This window comes from Vicugna pacos, chromosome 16 (genome assembly GCF_048564905.1).
Source record: "Vicugna pacos chromosome 16, VicPac4, whole genome shotgun sequence".
Lineage (NCBI taxonomy): Eukaryota > Metazoa > Chordata > Mammalia > Artiodactyla > Camelidae > Vicugna > Vicugna pacos.
The window spans coordinates 17,330,349-17,347,902 of record NC_133002.1 but is presented as its reverse complement, the minus strand read 5'-3'; the positions used below and the strand labels follow the sequence as shown (position 1 = coordinate 17,347,902).

General features: G+C 63.9%; 2 protein-coding genes across 2 annotated transcripts in view; one reads left to right on the top strand and one right to left on the bottom strand.

The window, feature by feature from the left end:
• SLC5A10 (solute carrier family 5 member 10) overlaps positions 1–17,554 on the top strand; it is a 52,048-nt gene that overhangs the window by 12,516 nt on the left and 21,978 nt on the right. The window contains exon 9 of the mRNA XM_072938515.1: positions 4,084–4,219. Within this exon, the coding sequence (XP_072794616.1) occupies positions 4,084–4,219 (136 nt within the window). The remainder of the gene's footprint in view (positions 1–4,083; positions 4,220–17,554) is intronic.
• The window catches only part of FAM83G (family with sequence similarity 83 member G), a 28,166-nt gene that overhangs the window by 1,447 nt on the left and 9,165 nt on the right, over positions 1–17,554 (bottom strand). The window contains exons 3-5 of the mRNA XM_072938514.1: positions 13,332–13,499; positions 6,647–6,771; positions 4,767–6,015 (exon numbers count right to left, since the gene is read on the bottom strand). Of these exons, the coding sequence (XP_072794615.1) occupies positions 4,767–6,015; positions 6,647–6,771; positions 13,332–13,499 (1,542 nt within the window). The remainder of the gene's footprint in view (positions 1–4,766; positions 6,016–6,646; positions 6,772–13,331; positions 13,500–17,554) is intronic.

Below are 17,554 nucleotides of genomic sequence, written 5' to 3'. Positions count from 1 at the left end.
AGGCCTCAGGAAGCAGCAGACCCTCAGTGGGCACAGGCCTCACGAGCATTCCTGCCTGTGGACTCGCGGCCCCGAGGGCCCCCCCACGAAGGGAGGCAGCCAGGCCAAGTGGGGTAAACGGGGCAGCCCTGCCTGCGGGGCAGGTCCGGCCGGCAGCCCTGTCCACAGGCTGGAACTGAGGCCGGAGCAGAGTGCCTGCCTGGTGAGGGGCGCTCTGTGTCCCCTGAGTGAACATGCTTGCTGGAGACCCTCCCCAGGCTGTGACCCTGGGAAACCATCCAGGTTGGGGGGCTGGGCCACAGTTCCCCTGCCTGTGACAGGGCGCCCTGAGATGCCCGTGTAGGCTGGGCCCACAGCAGGCATCCTTCCGGCGCCCCCGGGAGGCCTAAGGGCCAGCCTGGTGGGTGAGATGCTGGTTGAAAGGCCGGCAGTGGAGGGCGTGCTGTGGGTGCCGGGGCTGTCCTGTGGGGCCAGCTGGAGCCCCTCCACCCCAGGGTGCCTCTTGTTCCCACCCCACTCGGCATGGCCTGGCGGGGCACTGGTGTCTCTGGGAGGAACAGCATTCAGGAGATTTTCCCATGAAGGCCAAGTGCGCCACCACACAGCCTGGCCTGGAGGTCAGGGCTGAAAGGGACTTGCTTCCTGCATGAGGGTTGCATGGGGAGGTGGAGGCAGGACACTGCTGATCCCAAGGGTGTCCAGAGTGCCCCTGGTATTGGGGGCCCACGCCTGGCCTCAGCCTCACCTCCCCGTCCACCTCCCGCTCAGGCTGGGCCTGCCTGGGGGACGCCCGGGCCTTGCACCAGAACCCCCACATGGCAGGGACCGGCCCACTGGGTCCCGGGGGCTTGGCAGGACTCTGCTCAGCGCGTGGGCCAGGGTAGCCCCCCAATGTGTGGTCAGAACAGGGTGGCGGCTCTGCGTGCTGGGACCACAGGAGGTTTTCCTTTTCTTTACACTTTTCACTGTCTGCCAGCTCACCCACAGTGCGGAGGTGACAATCAGAACCCAATAAAACCACGAAAACAGGAGGCAGAAGGCCCAGGGGGCAGAGAGCTGGCCTGGGCTCCCATCCGGGTGTTGCCCCACCCTCCCTGACCTCAGCTGCCCGGTCTGAACCACAGGGAGGCGCACAGACCAGAGGGTACCGGGCTGCCCGCTCCGCCGGTGCAGTTTTTGTCACCCGCCGCCACTGCGGTTTCAGACTCTTTTTGGCAGCAGCTGTGTCAGTCCTGACAGCGGCCACAACTTTTCAGGCTCCGGCCACAGGCCAGGCACAGTGTTCCGTGTTCCCAGGGGTTTTTGTCTCATCTCACAGCCGACGAGAGGGATGCCCAGGCCAGTTCGGGACGTCCCCGAAGTGGGGGGCCAGGGTCCAAACGCTCCTGGGGTGGTGCTGAGCCGTGCTGAACTGAGGTGCACCCCAGTGGAAGCCTCGACTCTGGGGGCTCGCAGCCTGCACGCTCAGGCTCGGCCGTCCACACGGTGGCCTCACGCAGGCTTTGCAGCAGCCCTGCGGGTCGGTGGTCACATCCCATCTTGCAGGCGAGGACCCGCGGTTCAGGGAGGCTACGTGGCCGAGCAAGCAGGCGGTGCACGCACAGAGGCTGGGAGGCAGAAACCGTGACCTGCAGGGAGGCCCCGGCCGGACTGAAGTCACGGACGACGTGCAGGGTTTTAGGGACACTCCTCTCCCGTGAGGAGCGCGGCTCCAGGCTCGTGTGATCACAGGACTCCGGAGGGGGAGGTCTACAGAGAAGACCTCCAGCCTCTCACGGTCTAGACAGCGCGAGGGGCGAGGAGGCTCAGAATGAGGAAAGCCCCGGCCCCAGGCCACCGCCGCTGGCGGAGAGGCAGGGCTGACGCCGGCCGTCCTGTGTGCCCGATGCTGCGCGCCCTGGCATCCTGTGAGTTTTTCTTTTAAGAAAAGCAAAGGCAGTTTTACTCTGGGCTTGCTACAGCAGGGGAGTCGGCCCCCATCACTCGCATCTGCAGAGACTCGAAGGCAGGCGGAGAAGCGGGCAGCTTTACAGAGGACGGGCTCCGGGAGCCCTGACTGCAGGCTCCTGGCCTCGGGAGGAGGGAGCCGGGCTGACGAAACAGGGCGCCCCGCGAGACTGGTCAGGGGGGCGTTTGCCTCTCTGGTTGGTCCCAAGCCGAAAGTAGGGACACAAGTTAGAGAAGCTGCGAGGTATCAGTTAGGTCCCGGCCACCTGGGGCTGATTGTTACAGAAGTTACTGTGTGGCTTCCTGGGTTGTTACTGGAGATAGACATCTGACTTCCTGCGGGGCTCCGACAGCCGCCCGCCTTCCTGGGCTGCTGACTGTAGATAAGGGGGGCGGCTGCCCAGCCAGGCAGTAGGGCGGAGCTGTTTTCACACGTGGTCTGGCCAGGGGCCGCGTGCTGCTCGGTCTCTCAGATGACCTCTGGGCTTGGGACTGCATACAGCAGGAGCCAGGGGGCACGTCTCCAGAGCACAACTTCGTCATGGTTTTGATCTTGCACACGAGCCTAAATTTTGAGGAACACTCATCTCTGATCCAAGGAGTTCCATATAGAAGAGAATTCACGATGTTCATGTTACCTTCTCCGAGACAGTTAGAAGGGTGTCTGCAGCCACACGACAGTCTCTCTTAAGGACTCGACACACATGGGCACTGAAGAGCCTCTGAGACAGACACTGAACACGGACATACAGTTTTTAGCCTTTACAAAAGTCACTTTCATGAAAACAGAGGGACTTCAAGTTCAGCGACAGAAACAAGGAGCACGAAACAAAGCCTGCTTCTGCTCTCGCACACGGCGGCGTGTGTCTGCGTGTGCCCCACTGTGCCCCCGTCCTTAGACATGAGGTTGGGCACGGACCCCTGGCTCCATTATTATCTTAACCCAGACAAGAAGCTGGGAAAGATGGGAAGAGATCACGTAGAGAAGACACCTGAGGTCCTCTGATGAGGAACAGGCTTCCGACCACTGTTTCCCACTGAGGTCCTTCCTTGGCTTTGACGTAAAATCAGATTATTTTCTCCAGTCGATGGAAAGGTGCTGGAGGATGAGCCGGGCAGCTGGTGATGGGGGGTGGGTTCTCCAGGTGGACACCAGGGAATACTCAAATGGATTCAATTAGCTGCACCCCCAGAGCTTTGACGGGCACTCCATCCCCGCCTGGTTTTCCTGTGAAGTGTCTGTTTTAGAGCTCGCCCAGACCCGGCACCCTATAATCAACACTCCACCGAGAGCCGTGGCTTACAGGGAGATGCTGGAGCTATTAACCTAGCATGTTGGGAAAGTGAGTTAAAATCACAAGGAATTCCTACTTCTGAATTGCAGGAGGTGACTTAAACTACAGAGCAGCCGAAGAAAAATACTTGTATTTGAAAGTTATAGATTGCACAACTGTGTGAACATACGAAAAATCACTGAATCATATAGTGTATGTGGCTAAACTGTATGTGAATTATATATCGGGAAAGCTGTTTAAAGTCAAACTTAAAAAATACATCAGAGAATCTTAATGCCAGATCTGGGAGAGATCTGATGCCATGAGTTCCCACCACCCAGCTCTCCTCCCATTCCACAGATCTGGAAACTGAGGCCCGGTTAGGATTTGCCTGAAGTTACCTGAGGAGTAGCCCTCAGGGGGCTTCTGGCGCCTTTCCACCACTGAAATGCACGCTTCCCCAAACCCAGGTCTGAGCTCCCGACCTCGGCCAGTGGCACAGAACACAGCTGGTGCTAGTGAGCCTGCCAGCCTCTGTGAGGGTGCAGGAGATGGGGGGGCCCTGAGACCCTCCCACCCAGGTCTCCTCCAGCCCTGACAACTGCTGGGTGGGATCCACATCTTCCTCCTCAACAGACGGGGAGACAGAGTCCCCAGAGAGAGAGCTGCGGCCCCAGATGCTCAGATGGCTGAGGTGAGCTCTGCATCTGGACGGGATGCCACCCGCCTGCCAGGTGTCAGGGTCAGCTGTGTCCGTCTTGGGTGGGTCTAGGCCAGTGGGACAGCATCCCCTCACATGCTCCCTGAGCACCACGGTGAGGAAGCCCGAGGGGCGGGAATCACTCCCTTCTCGCGCCCCCAGGTCATCGTGCAGCGGTCACTGTCCGCCCGGGACCTGAACCACGCCAAGGGGGGCTCCATCCTGGCCAGCTACCTCAAGATGCTGCCCATGGGCCTGATCGTCATGCCGGGCATGGTCAGCCGCGTGCTGTTCCCAGGTAGGATGGGCTGCAGGTGCCCAGAGTTCTGGCCTCACTCTGCAGGGTCACTGGGAGGAAGCGAGCTATTTCCCGCCTGGGGGAGAGGGGTGGAGAGTGGTCCCCAGGACCACAGCCAAAGGGATCGACACAGAGCGGGCTTGGCATGAGGTCCGGGCAAAGATGATCCACTGCTGTGACCTGGGGGTAAGGGAACATCTCTGTGCCGCCGCCATTTCCTCGTCCACAAAGTAGGGTGCACACCACCCACGAACACCGCACACCTGAAACCCTGGGTGCATTAAGTGTGTTTCCTTTTGGCTTCTGGTAGCTGGCTCAGGTTGCCTCTTAAAGAGATGTGGGGCTGAGGGTCCCGAGTGGGTAATGAATGACCTGCCGCGTGTGGCCCTGCGTGGCTGCTACCCCACCCCCATCCATCAGTTTCCCCGTCTATAACAAGGAGAGTCATCTGCGCTGGGGACGCAGTAGCCCAGGACGTGACAGCTTTGGGCGCTCAGGCCTGGGGGAGGTGCTGGGAGCACCCAGGTGCACAGGGACCTTGACCCACCTGTGCCTCCTTGTCAGCGGAGCGTGGGGCCGGTATCCTCCTCAGAGTGCCCACCTCTTCTCTCTCCCGACCCTGGGCCCATGAGCCAGCCAGGGGTCCACCAAAGGTCCCACGGGTCACGTGGGGGGCACTAAGCTGTCGGCGGGGTGGCTGGGCTGGCCCGTTGGCCGCCTGCTCCGAGTAGCGCCTCTGGAGAGTGGCCGACCGATCCATCACCTCGAAATACTCGTCGGACACAGAAGAGGCCACTGAGGGCCTCCGGGGGCCGGGGCCACGGCCGGAGCTGCCTGAGAGGCTGTCCTGGTCACTGAGGGTCACGTAGTCATCATCATCCTCCTCCCCGTCCAGCCCGTTGGGAACCACTGCGCCCCCGCCATCCGGGTCACCCTGGGTCACAGACGGCGGCCGCGGGAGCGGGGCATGGCCTGGGCCCGCTGTCCTGGGCGGCCCGTGGTCTGTCCCATTCTGGGGCGCCTCCTCTTCTGGTGTCTCCAGGGCCCAGCCCACACCGCCGCCCTCCCGGGCAAGCAGGTCTGCCACGGGGACCGTCCGGGGCTTGGGTACAGGGGGCCGTGGCTCGGTGTCCCCCTGGTGGAGGCCGTTCTCGGCTGGGACCCCGTCCTGGGGGGCGCTGGGCGCGGGGGCGCGGGGCACGGGCGCGGGGCCACAACCCTGGCTCTGCCTCCACGGCTGGGCCCCCGCCTGGGCCGTGTCTCGGATCTTAATGCGGTTCATCTGGCTGGGCTGCGGGTTCCAGATGTTGGGGTCGATGATGTTGATGTAGCCCAGGATGTCACTGCCAGGCTCGGGGTCCGGCTCCACCCAGGTGGGCAGGTACTCGAACATGTTGGCCCGCTCCAGGTTGAGCAGCCCTGGGTGGATGGAGGAGGGTGGCTCGGGGAGGTCCCCTGGCTGGTCGGCTGGCGCTGGGCCCCGCCCCGCTGGGGACCTTGTGGCGCCCTGTTTCTCGGAAGAAGCCTTGGCGATCTCGTCAGCGCTCTTGGCCTTGACCAGCGCATATTTAGGGTTGACGAGCTTCTTGGCCACGGTGCCCGAGGGCAGCAGTGGGACCGTGGAGGGCAGCAGCACCGGCTCCGGCTCCGGCTCCTTCTCCATGGGGATGCCCTTGAGGCTGACGCCGTGCGACATGAGGTACAGCTCCTGGAACTGCCGGTCGAACATCTCCACCACCTGGCCGGACAGCACGGAGATCACGTTCCGGTCTGTCCTCGCGGCCGACCACGTGAAGCTGCAACACAGGGGGCGGGGCAGCCAGGTCAGGCACGCGAGGCCCCGGTCCCAGGACTGGGGAGTCCTCCCCGGGCCCTGCGGTGGGCTTCCAAGTGAGCCCCACTCGTGCACCCATGGCCAGTTTCCACCAGACTGTGGCACAGAAGGGACTGAGAAGTGAGCAGGGTCAGAGTGGAGTCTGGGACCCCAGGCAAGCCCCTCCAGTGAGCCCCACCCCCCACCTGGTGTGCAGCCCTGGACACCTGGTGTCATCCAGCACAGGCGCGCTTATGCCGACATCGGTGTCTTTGTCACCCCCATCCCCCACGTGGCCGTGGGTGGCTCCGACCCTCTGACTCCTGAACGGCCCCATCCGCGAGGGAGGCTCTGAGTGACCGTCCTGTGGGCCTGGCCCACACCCCGCCTTCGGGCTGCTGACACCTCGAGGCTGGAACCACAGTCTCATGGACAAAGGCCCGCCCCTGCCTGCTTCCGGAGACAGGCAGGCGTGCCCAACCCCATTCACACCTCAGCAGTTTTGGGGCCCATGAACCGGAATAACCGGGGTGTCACAAGGCAGGATTAAGGGCAGAAACCAGCTGGGAACTGGAGCCGCCGCTCCTCCAGCCCCCAGAAAGCCAGATGCTCACCTGTAAGAGCCGCAGATGGCCCGGTCTCCATCCACGAACATGAACTTCTGGGCCAGGGCGCCCTTGAACTTGGTGGCTGAGCGTGTGAAGAACTCGGTTCCTCCGCTGCTGCGCACCCTGAGATTCTGTGTTGGGGGACAGGGGACAGGATTACATGGCCATGGCACTGACACACCGTCCGGGGCTCAGGGGGGCCTCAGGGGACCGTGGGATGGGAAGGACACACTGAGGAAGGTCCGCTGACGGCTGGGGGTGCAACACGGCTCTTATTGTTCCCTGAGCCCCGCACACCACGCACCGAAGGCAGGGCTCCCGACAAACTCTCCTGCTCCCGCGGGCCAGCCCACTGCGCAGTCCCGGGAGTGGCTCCAGAAGTGGCCACACCTCCCTCCTCGCTAGGCTTGTACCGTCGGCTCGGGAGCAGGCCCGAGGGAAGGGGGGTCTCCTGGATGTCCTAAGCAGATGCAGGCTGAGCATGGCCTTGTGTCCGAGGTCTTTCTCTGGACTCTGGCTGCACGGCCCCCCCCACCCCCGTACGGAGTTGAGGGACATTCCCCAGGAGACGTCCTTGATCCGTGTGAAAAGCTGGCGGTGGGCACAGCAGACCGCGAGGAGGGCGGGGCGGGCCTGGCTGCGACCCGGAGTCGAGGGGATGGCTGAGGGCACCCCAAGGTAGAGGCTCAGGGCGGGAAGCGGACGTGGGCTCACGGATGGGAGCCTGCCCAGGCCGTCTGTTAGACATGCAAGCTCCTGGCTGCCCCAGGTGCAACTCAGGAAGACCAGGGCCAGGAATTCCGTGTTAACAGAAGTCCCAGTGCACCGGACACCTGCCCAGGACAGAAACCCCTCGCAGGCCCCGGAGACAGGAGTCTCACTCCCTCCGAGGCCTCTGGGCCCTCCCACCTCCTGGGACATCCCCGTCTGTTGCCCTCGCCCGCTCACTGGCCCCCGTTGTTAATTCGGCCCCTGCCGAGGTCCCTAGCTGCAGACACAGAGGTGACAGTGACAAAGACCCCACCCTGGAGGAGGGGGGAAGCAGATAAGTAACGACCCACTGTGGGGGGCAGGGGAGGCCCCCAGGCGGGGCTGCCGTCTGGGCTGCTGTGTGAAAGTCGAGGTAGGGCGAGTGGTGGGGCAGGAAGAGGGCGCAGCATTCCAGACTCGGGACCACAGAGGCCCGGCAGCAAGCGTGGCAGCCTGACTGAGCCGAACGTTCGAGGACATCGGGGGAGGAGGGTGGGTGACGGAGCCTGCAGAGCGAGCCTGGCCAGGTGCCGATGAAAGACCCTAAGGCCACTTGGGGCCCAGCAGGGACAGGACAGAAGGGAGCCATGGAGCATTTAGAGTGGGGAGCACGAGGTGGAGCAGCCCTCAAGGACACCCGTTCCCTCTAGGGGCCTGCTGGCACCTTCTGGGCTGGAGGAGGACAGCTCTGGCCTCCAGCTGGAGGATTCGGGAAAGGAGCGGGAAGGTGGAGGACGGGGAGGGGCTTCTGTGCAGGAGGGTGGGGCCTAGTCCGGGCAGGGGCAGCAGGGAGAACGGAAAGCCCTGGAGCCCACCTCGGTCCCCGGGCCGTGATGGGCGCCGGACCCCTCTGCTCAGGACAGCCCCAAGGCGGAGTCCACAGAGGCTGAGGGGCAGGTCCCCGTGGATGCCCACCTGGCCATGGCGGGGGCAGTCGTCCTGCTGGGCCTGCTTCCCAGGCCGGCTCCCCTGCCCCCTTCCCCAGCTGCCTGTCTGCACACAGCCAGCTCGCAGCCAGCTCAGCAGGAAGCTGGCTGCAGCCCAGGACAATTAGTGCCCGTGACTTTGTACCCAACGCGGAGCACGCTCGGGGAACAGAAGTCTGAACAAAGACCCTGCAGGCGGTGTGAGGCCTTCCCCTGTCACCTGCGCCTGACCACGGCCCAGCTTCGTGGCTTCTGTGGGTTCCTTGGCTCAGAGCTGGGGCCACAGGCCTCTTCTCAGCCAGGGAACACAGCCAGCACCTTGTTTCCGTCTCACCAGCATCTGTCCGCACCCACCCCAAAGCCTGTCCTATGAAGGGCTCCGAAGGTCACCACCTACATCTCAGTGACTCAGTCCATGGGAGAGGCAGGCCCCAGCTGCACCAGATGTGCTGTGTGACTCTAAGCAAGTCTCTGGCCTTCTCTGAGCTTTCGCTTCGCTGATTGCACGCTGGGGGCCTGGCCTCAAACACTAGGCCCATCCGCCCTGGGGCTCAGGAGCAGGCGGGGGCCTGTGGCAGCTCCCCCACCCCAGCAGCTCCCCAGCTGTTTGTTCCTGGGTGGGTCCCGCCCCGTGGGGCCTGGCCCAGATGAGGTAACGTCTCAGCAGTCAGGGCCCGGGGAGCAGAGGTGTGGAGGATCCCACAAAGCCGCATTGTCTCTGAGCCTGGGAAGCCCCCAGCAGAGCAGGCAGCAGGCAGGGTGGAGGACAAGTGGGGTGCCCTGGCCAGTCCCCAGACCCGCTGGAGCCTGTTTCCTCGTACTTGGCCGGGGCAGGGATCAGCCCCTGAAGGGGCCTCCGGGGAGGATGGCTGGGCAGGGCTTCATCCGCCGGGGGGCGCTCCTGGCCCAGCGTGGAGGGGGCGTGGACGGGTGGCCCTGCAGTGTGCTGTGACGCGCACTGAGCGCCACAGGGTGTGGTCCCTCCCACTCAGTGGGCAGGTGGGGGCCAACACAAAGGGCCAGGAAACAGCTGCGTCAGGGAAGCCAGGAGTGTCAGCTGTGCGTGATGGTCAGGTGGGCTCGGGGAGCAGAGTGACCTGCCCTGGGCCTCCCAGTGGGTGGCTCCAGCCCCAGGGACTGAGGATGACCACCTTCCACCCGTCCACCCGTTCCCTCTAGGGGCCTGCTGGCACCTTCTGGGCTGGAGGAGGACGCATCCTGACCAGGCCTGACTGGTGACAGCAAGGCCAGGCCAGGAGTGTGGACAGAACACAGGGACAGAGAGACCGTGTCCCACAGGCTGGGCACCCAGCCAGCCTCTGCTCTCTTCCCAAGGGCCTGTGTCACTCTCTGTAATGGGGCAGGGGGACCAGCACTCACCCTGGCCTCCCCCAGGCTGTCATGCCACTGGGACAGGAAGGGAGGGGCAGGGCTGGGGGCTCCCGGCTCCTCCCCTGGGCCAGGCCGCTCGGCCCTGCTGACATCCTGGGCCAGGTGGCTCTCTGTTGGGAGGTCTTGTGTGTCACAGGCTGTTTAACAGCATCCCTGTCTACCACCCACCAGGTGCCGGGACTACCCTCCCAATCACGGCCATTAAAAACATCTCTGGAGATTGCCAAGCAGACCCTCTAGGCGGAGAAGCAGGGTGCTGAGTCCACTGCAGAGCCAGCCCAGGGCCAGGGAAGGCAGGACGGGAGAGGAGGAGGCTCGGGCACCACAATGTGCACATGCTCACCCAGCACCTTCCCACAGACACCCTGCCTGGTGCTTCTTTGTTCATCAGAAATGGGTCCAGCATTCGCCCAAGTGGCTGCTGGTTTTTCCAGTTTGGCTGCACAAAGCCAACAAGCTTTTCAGATCACCAGGCATCTCACAGCCCCAGTCCTGTCCTAAGCTGTGAGCCTCGAGGCCCAGCCGGGCTCTCACCGGCTCTGGGCACCCTCAGGACCCAGCCTCATCCCAGATGTGGCCTGCCCTGGGCCCTGGCGTGAGAGGGACAGGCCTTCTCAAGGCCTGTTTCCTATTTGTAATACGGGTCCTCGTTCCATGTTCCCTCCCTGAAGGAGCCAGGGCTAAGCTGGGCCGGCAGGTGGGGGCGCCTGGGGACGGCCGGAACCTCACGCGTGTTGAGGCGGGTGCTGGCAGACATCCTCCGCCTCCTTGGAAACCAGGCAGTACTGCACCTGCTCCCAGAACGCACTGTGGAGGCTCGGGGTTCAGGCTGCGGCGCTGCCTGGAGGGGGAGATGTAAGGGGTCCCCAGCTAGACCGTAGCTCAGAGAGGGAAGGGAAGGCTTTCGGCACTCAGACCAGAGCTGGGCTTCCATGGGAGGGGCCGCAGCTGCCCCCATCTGAAGACAAGACAGGAAAGGAGTTCATCACTGAGCGCCCTGCCCACCACACGGCCTCCCTGCAAAATAAATGACAATATTCCCATTTTTCAGATATGATGACTAAGACCCAGAAAGACTGAGTGTCTCTGCCCAAGGTTACACAGTGCACTGCTGGGGCTCAGGGCTGGCTCCTGGCGTTGCCCCGAGACTGGCTCCCGACAGACCCAGGGTCACAAGTAGGACCCCACCAGGCGCAGCCAACGCCCAGGGCCACAGGACCGAGGGCAGGGCCCTGCAGAGCTGGGCAGGGGCGGCAGGCGCCGAGGGCGGGCCCAGGGATTACCGGCAAAGGAAATGCTCCCGAGACAGGTCCAGGCCCAGCCGGCCTGCGGGCAGGGAGGCAGGCTCTTGACAACGTGACACTTGGCCGGGCTGGGCCCAAGGAGCCTCTGGCCACCTGCCCAGGCTGGGAGGGGGCGGGCTCAGTGGCGAGGATGAGGAGGCCAGGGTCCCACGTTCCTTCCCACAAAGTCCAGCCACTGGGCGTGTTACGAAGCAGATCCACCACCTCCCCAGAGCAGGGAGGGCTGGAGACCCTGCCACGCTGCTGGCTGAAGCCTCCTTTCAAGCTGTGAGGAGGCCTCACACCCTCCGCCCGGGGCCCGGGGTCGCCATTTCCTGTTACTGCAGCTGTGTGACCCCCCCTTACATCACAGAGCACCCCACAACCGTCATCTCCGCTGCCTTCACCCCCAGATGACCAGATGAGGGGTTACGATTGCCATGGGGTCTGGAGGCTCAGGGAGAGGGCCCCACACCAGGTCCTGTGGGGGCAGTGCCGGGCGGCCCCACTGGCAGGTGCAGCCTCAGCCGAGGACATGGGCACCAAGGGTGTGTCGCCCTTTTGTCTGGGCCAACTTCCCATGACTGGCTTTCAGGTTCAGCCCCAACTTGGTGGAACGCCTTTGGGCAGGGCCCAGCTGTCCTCAGGCCTCAGTTTCTCCATCTGTCCAGTGGGAGCCTGGTCTGGAGGCCTCAGCCCCCTTCCGGCTCTGGTGCTCCAGGCTGCAGCGGAGCTGGGGGGCCGCGTGGATTCTGAGTCCCTGACTGCTCCACGTGGAGGGGGCTGGCAGGAACCGGCCTCACGGGGAGGGAGCCGTGCGGCCCACAGCCGCGTCCTCAGCCGCGTCCTCAGCCCAGCCCTGCCTGCCTCCCACCTCCTGGGGGCTCCAGACACTGTGGGGAGCCTGGCATCTGGGATTTCCCTGCTGAGAAGAGCCTGGGGCACTGGCTGGGGCAAGGCCCCTGGGGCAGCCATGCAGGGTCTGGATCCCCACTCAGCACAGACCCGCCGTTCTCTGTCTCTTCATCCACCCACCAGATGGGGGGGATGCATGGGGACAGAGGGACGTGACATGCGCAGCATACCCACTGGGCATGGGGGAGGGGTGCCGGGGGGTGCCCGTCAGTCTCTTCCCAAGCACGGGCAGAGGGCTGGACTCTGTGGTCTGCTGCCCACAGGGCTGAGGCCTCTGTAGTCACCTTTCAAAAGACGCCTCTTCCACACTCTGGACTCTCTGGCATGAGCTGTCTGCCTGGGAGTCAGTTCTCGGTGCTAATTACATGGCGGGCAGTGGGTGAGCATGCGGCGTGGGGTCAACCCGCCAGGGAGACCACATAAAAATGTCCCAACAGCCAGAGACTCACCGCCCAGAGAGCTCACACCCACTTGAAAGGACTAAGCTGGGGTGGGGAAGGGGGGATCACTCAATGCTGACAAATTACAGGCGCAGGAGCCCAGCCTCCTGCTAACCAGCCTGGCGTCACCCCGAGGAATCCTGACCTGCCCAGGGGCTCGGTGCTGCCCCTCTCCCTGATCGTCAACACACTAGCAGTAAGTGACTCCCTGATCTGTGAAATGGAACAGCTGCCCTCCTGCTGGGCTGTCCAGAGGAGCGGCTGCGTGATGAGGCCCAGGCTGTCCTTCTGCAGGGTCATCTGTACTCCAGCGAACGCGCTGCACACAGCTGGTGCCAAGCAATGGCTGGGTGGACATGGGGCTCCCCCACCCCCAAGCAAGGCACTAAACTCCAGGGGTCTGAGCAGAAGAGCCCAGCCGCACGGCCCCTCTGCCCCTCTGTTGGACCAGTGAGATCCTGGGGTCCAGAGAGAGGAGGGGATGTGCCCAGGACACACACAGCAAAGTGCTGAGGGCCAGGCCATCCTGCCCCTCTGCCTCTGCTCCACAGCGTCCTTTTCTACTCGGCTCTTACCCCTCAAATCCATTTCAACTGTGCAGCCATCAGAGAAGCCCTCCCTGACCTCGGCCCAAGGGAGCATCGTCTTCTCAGATATAACCTGTGGGCGGACATTATATGGAGAAAGAAAGGACTTCATGGGAGAGGGAGCCCTCCACGTGGGGCCAGGGTCACTGGCAGTGGCCACTGCGGCACCGGCTGCTTTGAAACAACCTGCGAAGCAGCACCTCGCGTGGGCTTCAGCGGCCGCTCACAGGTGCTGTCCCGTGCCCCAGGGCACGTGAGCACAGGCTGTGTGACCGCTTGGTGGGCGGCACGAGGATACTGAACCCTATGTGCCTGGCTCCGAACCTACAGGCCAGGTGCTCCAAGTGTTTGTCAACTGACTGAATGACAAGCCAGTCACTCACAACCAGCCGGCTCACCTTGAGGTGCCCCGGGTGCATGCGGGCCCGCTCGCACATGTGCAAGAAGTACTTGACGTTACTCTCGTCCACGATGATGTACACGGCCACCTTCCTCTTGAAGCCAGCGTCCAGCAGGTCCTTGAAGATGTCCACATCGGTGAACATGTCCATGACCACCGCGATCACCTGTGAGCAGGAAAGGACACCAGGGTCATGAGGCAGCGCGGCAGTGGGGCCCTGCCCACCACCCGCTCCGGGCACCCGCACCCTGGCCCTGCTCCCCGCAGCTCAGGGCCAGGACGGCGATGTGATGAGCTGGAGTCCTTTCTGGCCCTGGATTGCTGGTGCAGATTCAACACTCGGGTCACAAGAAACCCGGGGTAGTGCAGATGGGACTCTCTGGGGCAGCGGGAAGAAGGGAGGGGAGCGCAGCCCGCGACCCTGCTGTCTCCGTAAAGCAAGACCACAGACAACATAGCCCAGTAGCCGGCAGGCGAGGAGTGAGGAGGGAGGAGAAGCCGCGGGAGGAGCCTGGGAAGGCTGGGCTCTCAAAGGCTTGCAGTTGGAAGGGTGCACATCCTGAGGTCCCTCCCGGGGGTCAGGGCTCAGCCCAGGGCGGTTCAGTCTGCTCCTGGGCTGCATTCCAGAGCAGGGCAGCCTGAGCCACACCCTCCCCCCCACCACCGGGATGCTGAGATGAACCAGATGTGCCCACAGCCAGGGAGGGGGTCACCCCCAGGTTCTCGGGCCAGTGTGGATGCTGGCAGGCTCCCTTGCTGCCACCTCTCCCGTCTGCTTCGACAGCCCAGACCAGCACGCGTGCTCTTCCTGTCACCTGACAGTGTCTGTGCCACAACAGCTGACCTCCGCCTCCTGGGCTGGCTCAGGGTGGGGCCCCAGAGGTCAGAATGCACCAACCCCACCCCAGCCCGGCCACTGTCCAACACAGGCAGTGACAGGGCCCAGGCCTGGTGGGCGGGGCCACACAGGGAAAGGCCAGGGGGTGGCCAGCGGGCACCTGGACCTGGTGGGGCTCAGTGACCATCAGGCTCTGGCCCTCAGCCTCTCACTCCCCGTCCCTGTCATGTTGGGCAGCAGAGGGAGCATGTCAGACCGGGGCCGGATGCCCCTGACCCGGACAGATCTCCAGCACCTCCCACCCTCCAGGGTGGGCGCCATGGCCCCCGTCCTGGGTCTGAGGACCCCCTGGGGCAGCTTCACACAGGCCAGCAGGGGTGGTGGCCTGGGCCACATGACAAGCAAGGGATGGTCAGGCTAGAACTTACCGAGGCCCGCTGGGGAGCCAGGCTTACCCCAACCCTGCCAGGAAGGTGGCCTGGCAGGTGCCTGGGGCCTGCCGGGGACATGTCCGCACACTCCTGTGAGCTCACCACTGGCCCTGCAGGCCCACCTCAGCTCCTCCTGGGCCCCAGGCCCCTGCTAATGCTGGTCATGCATCTGGCACCAAAGCCCGTACTTCTGGGGGCTCCTCCCTGCCCTGCCCTCCGCGGACACGACCTCTGTGTGACCTTGAGCAGACACCTAGCTTCTCTGGGCCCAACTTTCTCCTGTGGGAACAGCCAGGGCTCCCCGGTGGCTGAGGCTCAGGGTCTTCTCTGGCCCCTGGGGACAGCCGCTCACTCTTTGAGTCTCTGAGGGATGTTTCAGGTGGGGCCAAGGGAGCAGGTGCGGTGCATGCAGGGGCTGGGACGGCAGGGGAAGCCGGGGAGGCGGACGTCAGGCCGGCTGAGGAAGCAGGCTTGCATTCGGCAGGAGTCTGGAGAGGGTGAGCTCCCCACCCCAGCAGATGTGCACAGAAGGGCCAGAGACTGCTTGGGTCAGGGGTGGACGTGAGGCCGAACGAAACATGGTGTCAGAGCTGGTGGGCTCACGACAGCCCGGGCCTTCACCAGTGGAGGGCGATGGGACCCCGAGGAGGGTGGCAGCAGGGACCCTCTGGCCTGGGCCCCACAGCTCCACGGCCACTCCTGCCCTCCTGCAGGCCGTGGCCTCACGTGGCAACCTGGAGAGGGCTCAGCCCACCATGGGAGACGAGGCTTGCCCGGGGCCCAGGCTGGGGACGCGCCCAGGCTGGGGACGCGCCCAGCAGGACCCGCCCCACGTACGCCATCCCCGCATCGCCCTCCACCAGGTGGGGCACCTGGTCCAGGCCGCCTGCTGTTGCACTGGGTCTGCTGGAGCCTGCTCCCCACCAGCGCACCCTCCTGGGGTCCCGGGCATTGGGCTCGGTGCCGGCTGACAGAGGGGCGGGGGGCTTGTGCTCCCAGGGAGGCCCCTGGGGCCTGCCCACTTCAGAGCCACGAGGCCTCCCGGCAGCTCGCGTCCTGCGTGTCCTTCCCTGCTTTGCACGTGGGGACCTAGCGCCAGAGACGCAAGACTACAACCCAGGGCCGCTGTCTGCCCAATCACTGCCACCCGGCCAGCCCTCACAGACCGCTGCGAGGCACCTGTTATTGCTCCCGTTTTATAGATGAGGAAACTGAGGCACGGCGGGATTCACTCACTTGCCTAATTGTTTGTCTGTTTGGGTGGCTGGCTCACCCGAGGCTCCAAAGGCAGCCCTGGGAGCTCTTGTCAACTGAGAATGTGGTCGAGCGTTTGCACCCAGACAAGCCACAGCCCCTCCTGGTGCCTCGCTTTCCCATCTGCACATGGTGTATCCGCCTGACCCGCTCCTGTGGTCTGTCCAGCGCACACATTCACCACTCGAGCACAAAGATGCTGGTCCCGCCTGGAGGAAAACACCAGCCCACAAGTACCCCGTGGAGGTCCTGGGTCAGGTCAGGCCAGGGCCAAGGCGGTAGGAAAGGCAGCAGAGAGGCTGCCATCTGGAGACGGCCTGCCCCGTGTGGGTCAAGAGGCTGCACTGGGGTAGAGGTGGGCAGTCTGCATCTGAGGCTGGCTCCTCGTGACCGCAGGAACCAGCTGTGTCCACCTGGACCTGGCCCAGCGCCTGGACCAAGTGCCCGATCTCCAGAGGAGGGGGCGGCAGGCAGGTATGTGTCCAGACCAGGCATCGCGGAGAGCTGACAGGGCACCAGCAGTGCCACAGCCCAGTTCCCAAGGGAGGGAGGGAGCCAGGTGGTCCCCGAGTGTAACTGACAGGAAAGCCCTCTCAGAGATGCAGCCACAGAACGGGCGGGGCCAGATGCCCATGACAGCCACCCTGGATCCCGGCCCTGAGAGCATCAGGGTGGGGGCTGGATGATACCTGGGGGTGGGGGAGGAGGACCACGCCAAGAGGGGCGATGAGGATGGGGCAGAGGCAGGGGTGGGGGCTGGGGCAGAGCGACCTGGCAGGGACTGGTACCAGCGGTGGACTCGCTATGCCTTGTCCCCAAAGGCCTCCGTGTGTCTCTCAGTGAGGGGGGATGCTGGATGCCTTCCAGTGGCCCCCCACCCCCTTTTCCCTTGCCACACCCTCCCCCAAACAACAGATCTGCGGTCTCTCCATCCTGCCTCCTACCTGTGTCTGGAATCCCCCGCCTCACTCCGTGCAGCTAAGACTGCTCTCTGGCCTCTCTGCCAATCTCCTGATGGTTTCAGAAACCTGAAAATATCCTTGGGGTGGTGGACACCCACTCTAACTGAGAGATGCAGACACTGGCACGAGAGGGGAGGGGACCAGCTCGGGTTGTGGACACTGAGGTTTCTGGCACAGGTCTGATGCCCCACCATGAACACCTCTATCGCCCAGGCACTTCCTGGGGAGCTCGAGCACGTGGGGCAGCGTCCCCTCCTGTGGTCACCAGATCTGCGTTTCTGGAGAAGCCACAGCAGCCCACTGAGTGGCACGCTGTGTCCCCAAGGCCCAGACGCTGAGACCCAGGTCCGCGTGGGACAGTCTCCCGCCTGGAGCTGCCTGTGCCCTGGTCCTGCCTGCCCACCCCCTAGGGCCAGCAATGCCTGCAGGAGGCTCAGAGAGAGCCGGCCGGGGTCTCTCCCTGCAAAGTGCTCCCCAGTGGACAGTGGAGACAGCCACACCCCACCCACCCTGGAGCCCATAGGTGGCAGCAGACGTGGTGCATGGCGGGGAGTTCCCAGCACTTGCTGGGCCACTTCCACCACCTGGAAAGGCAAGAGGTGGGGAGAGTCACCCATCCCTGGGTCTGTCGCTTTAAGGCTTGGATGGACACTGGACGGTGGCAGCGAGGGCTCCCGACAGTCCTCCTGGGAAGCTGCATGACCTCAAGCAAGTGTCTCAGTTTCCTCCTGTCGGA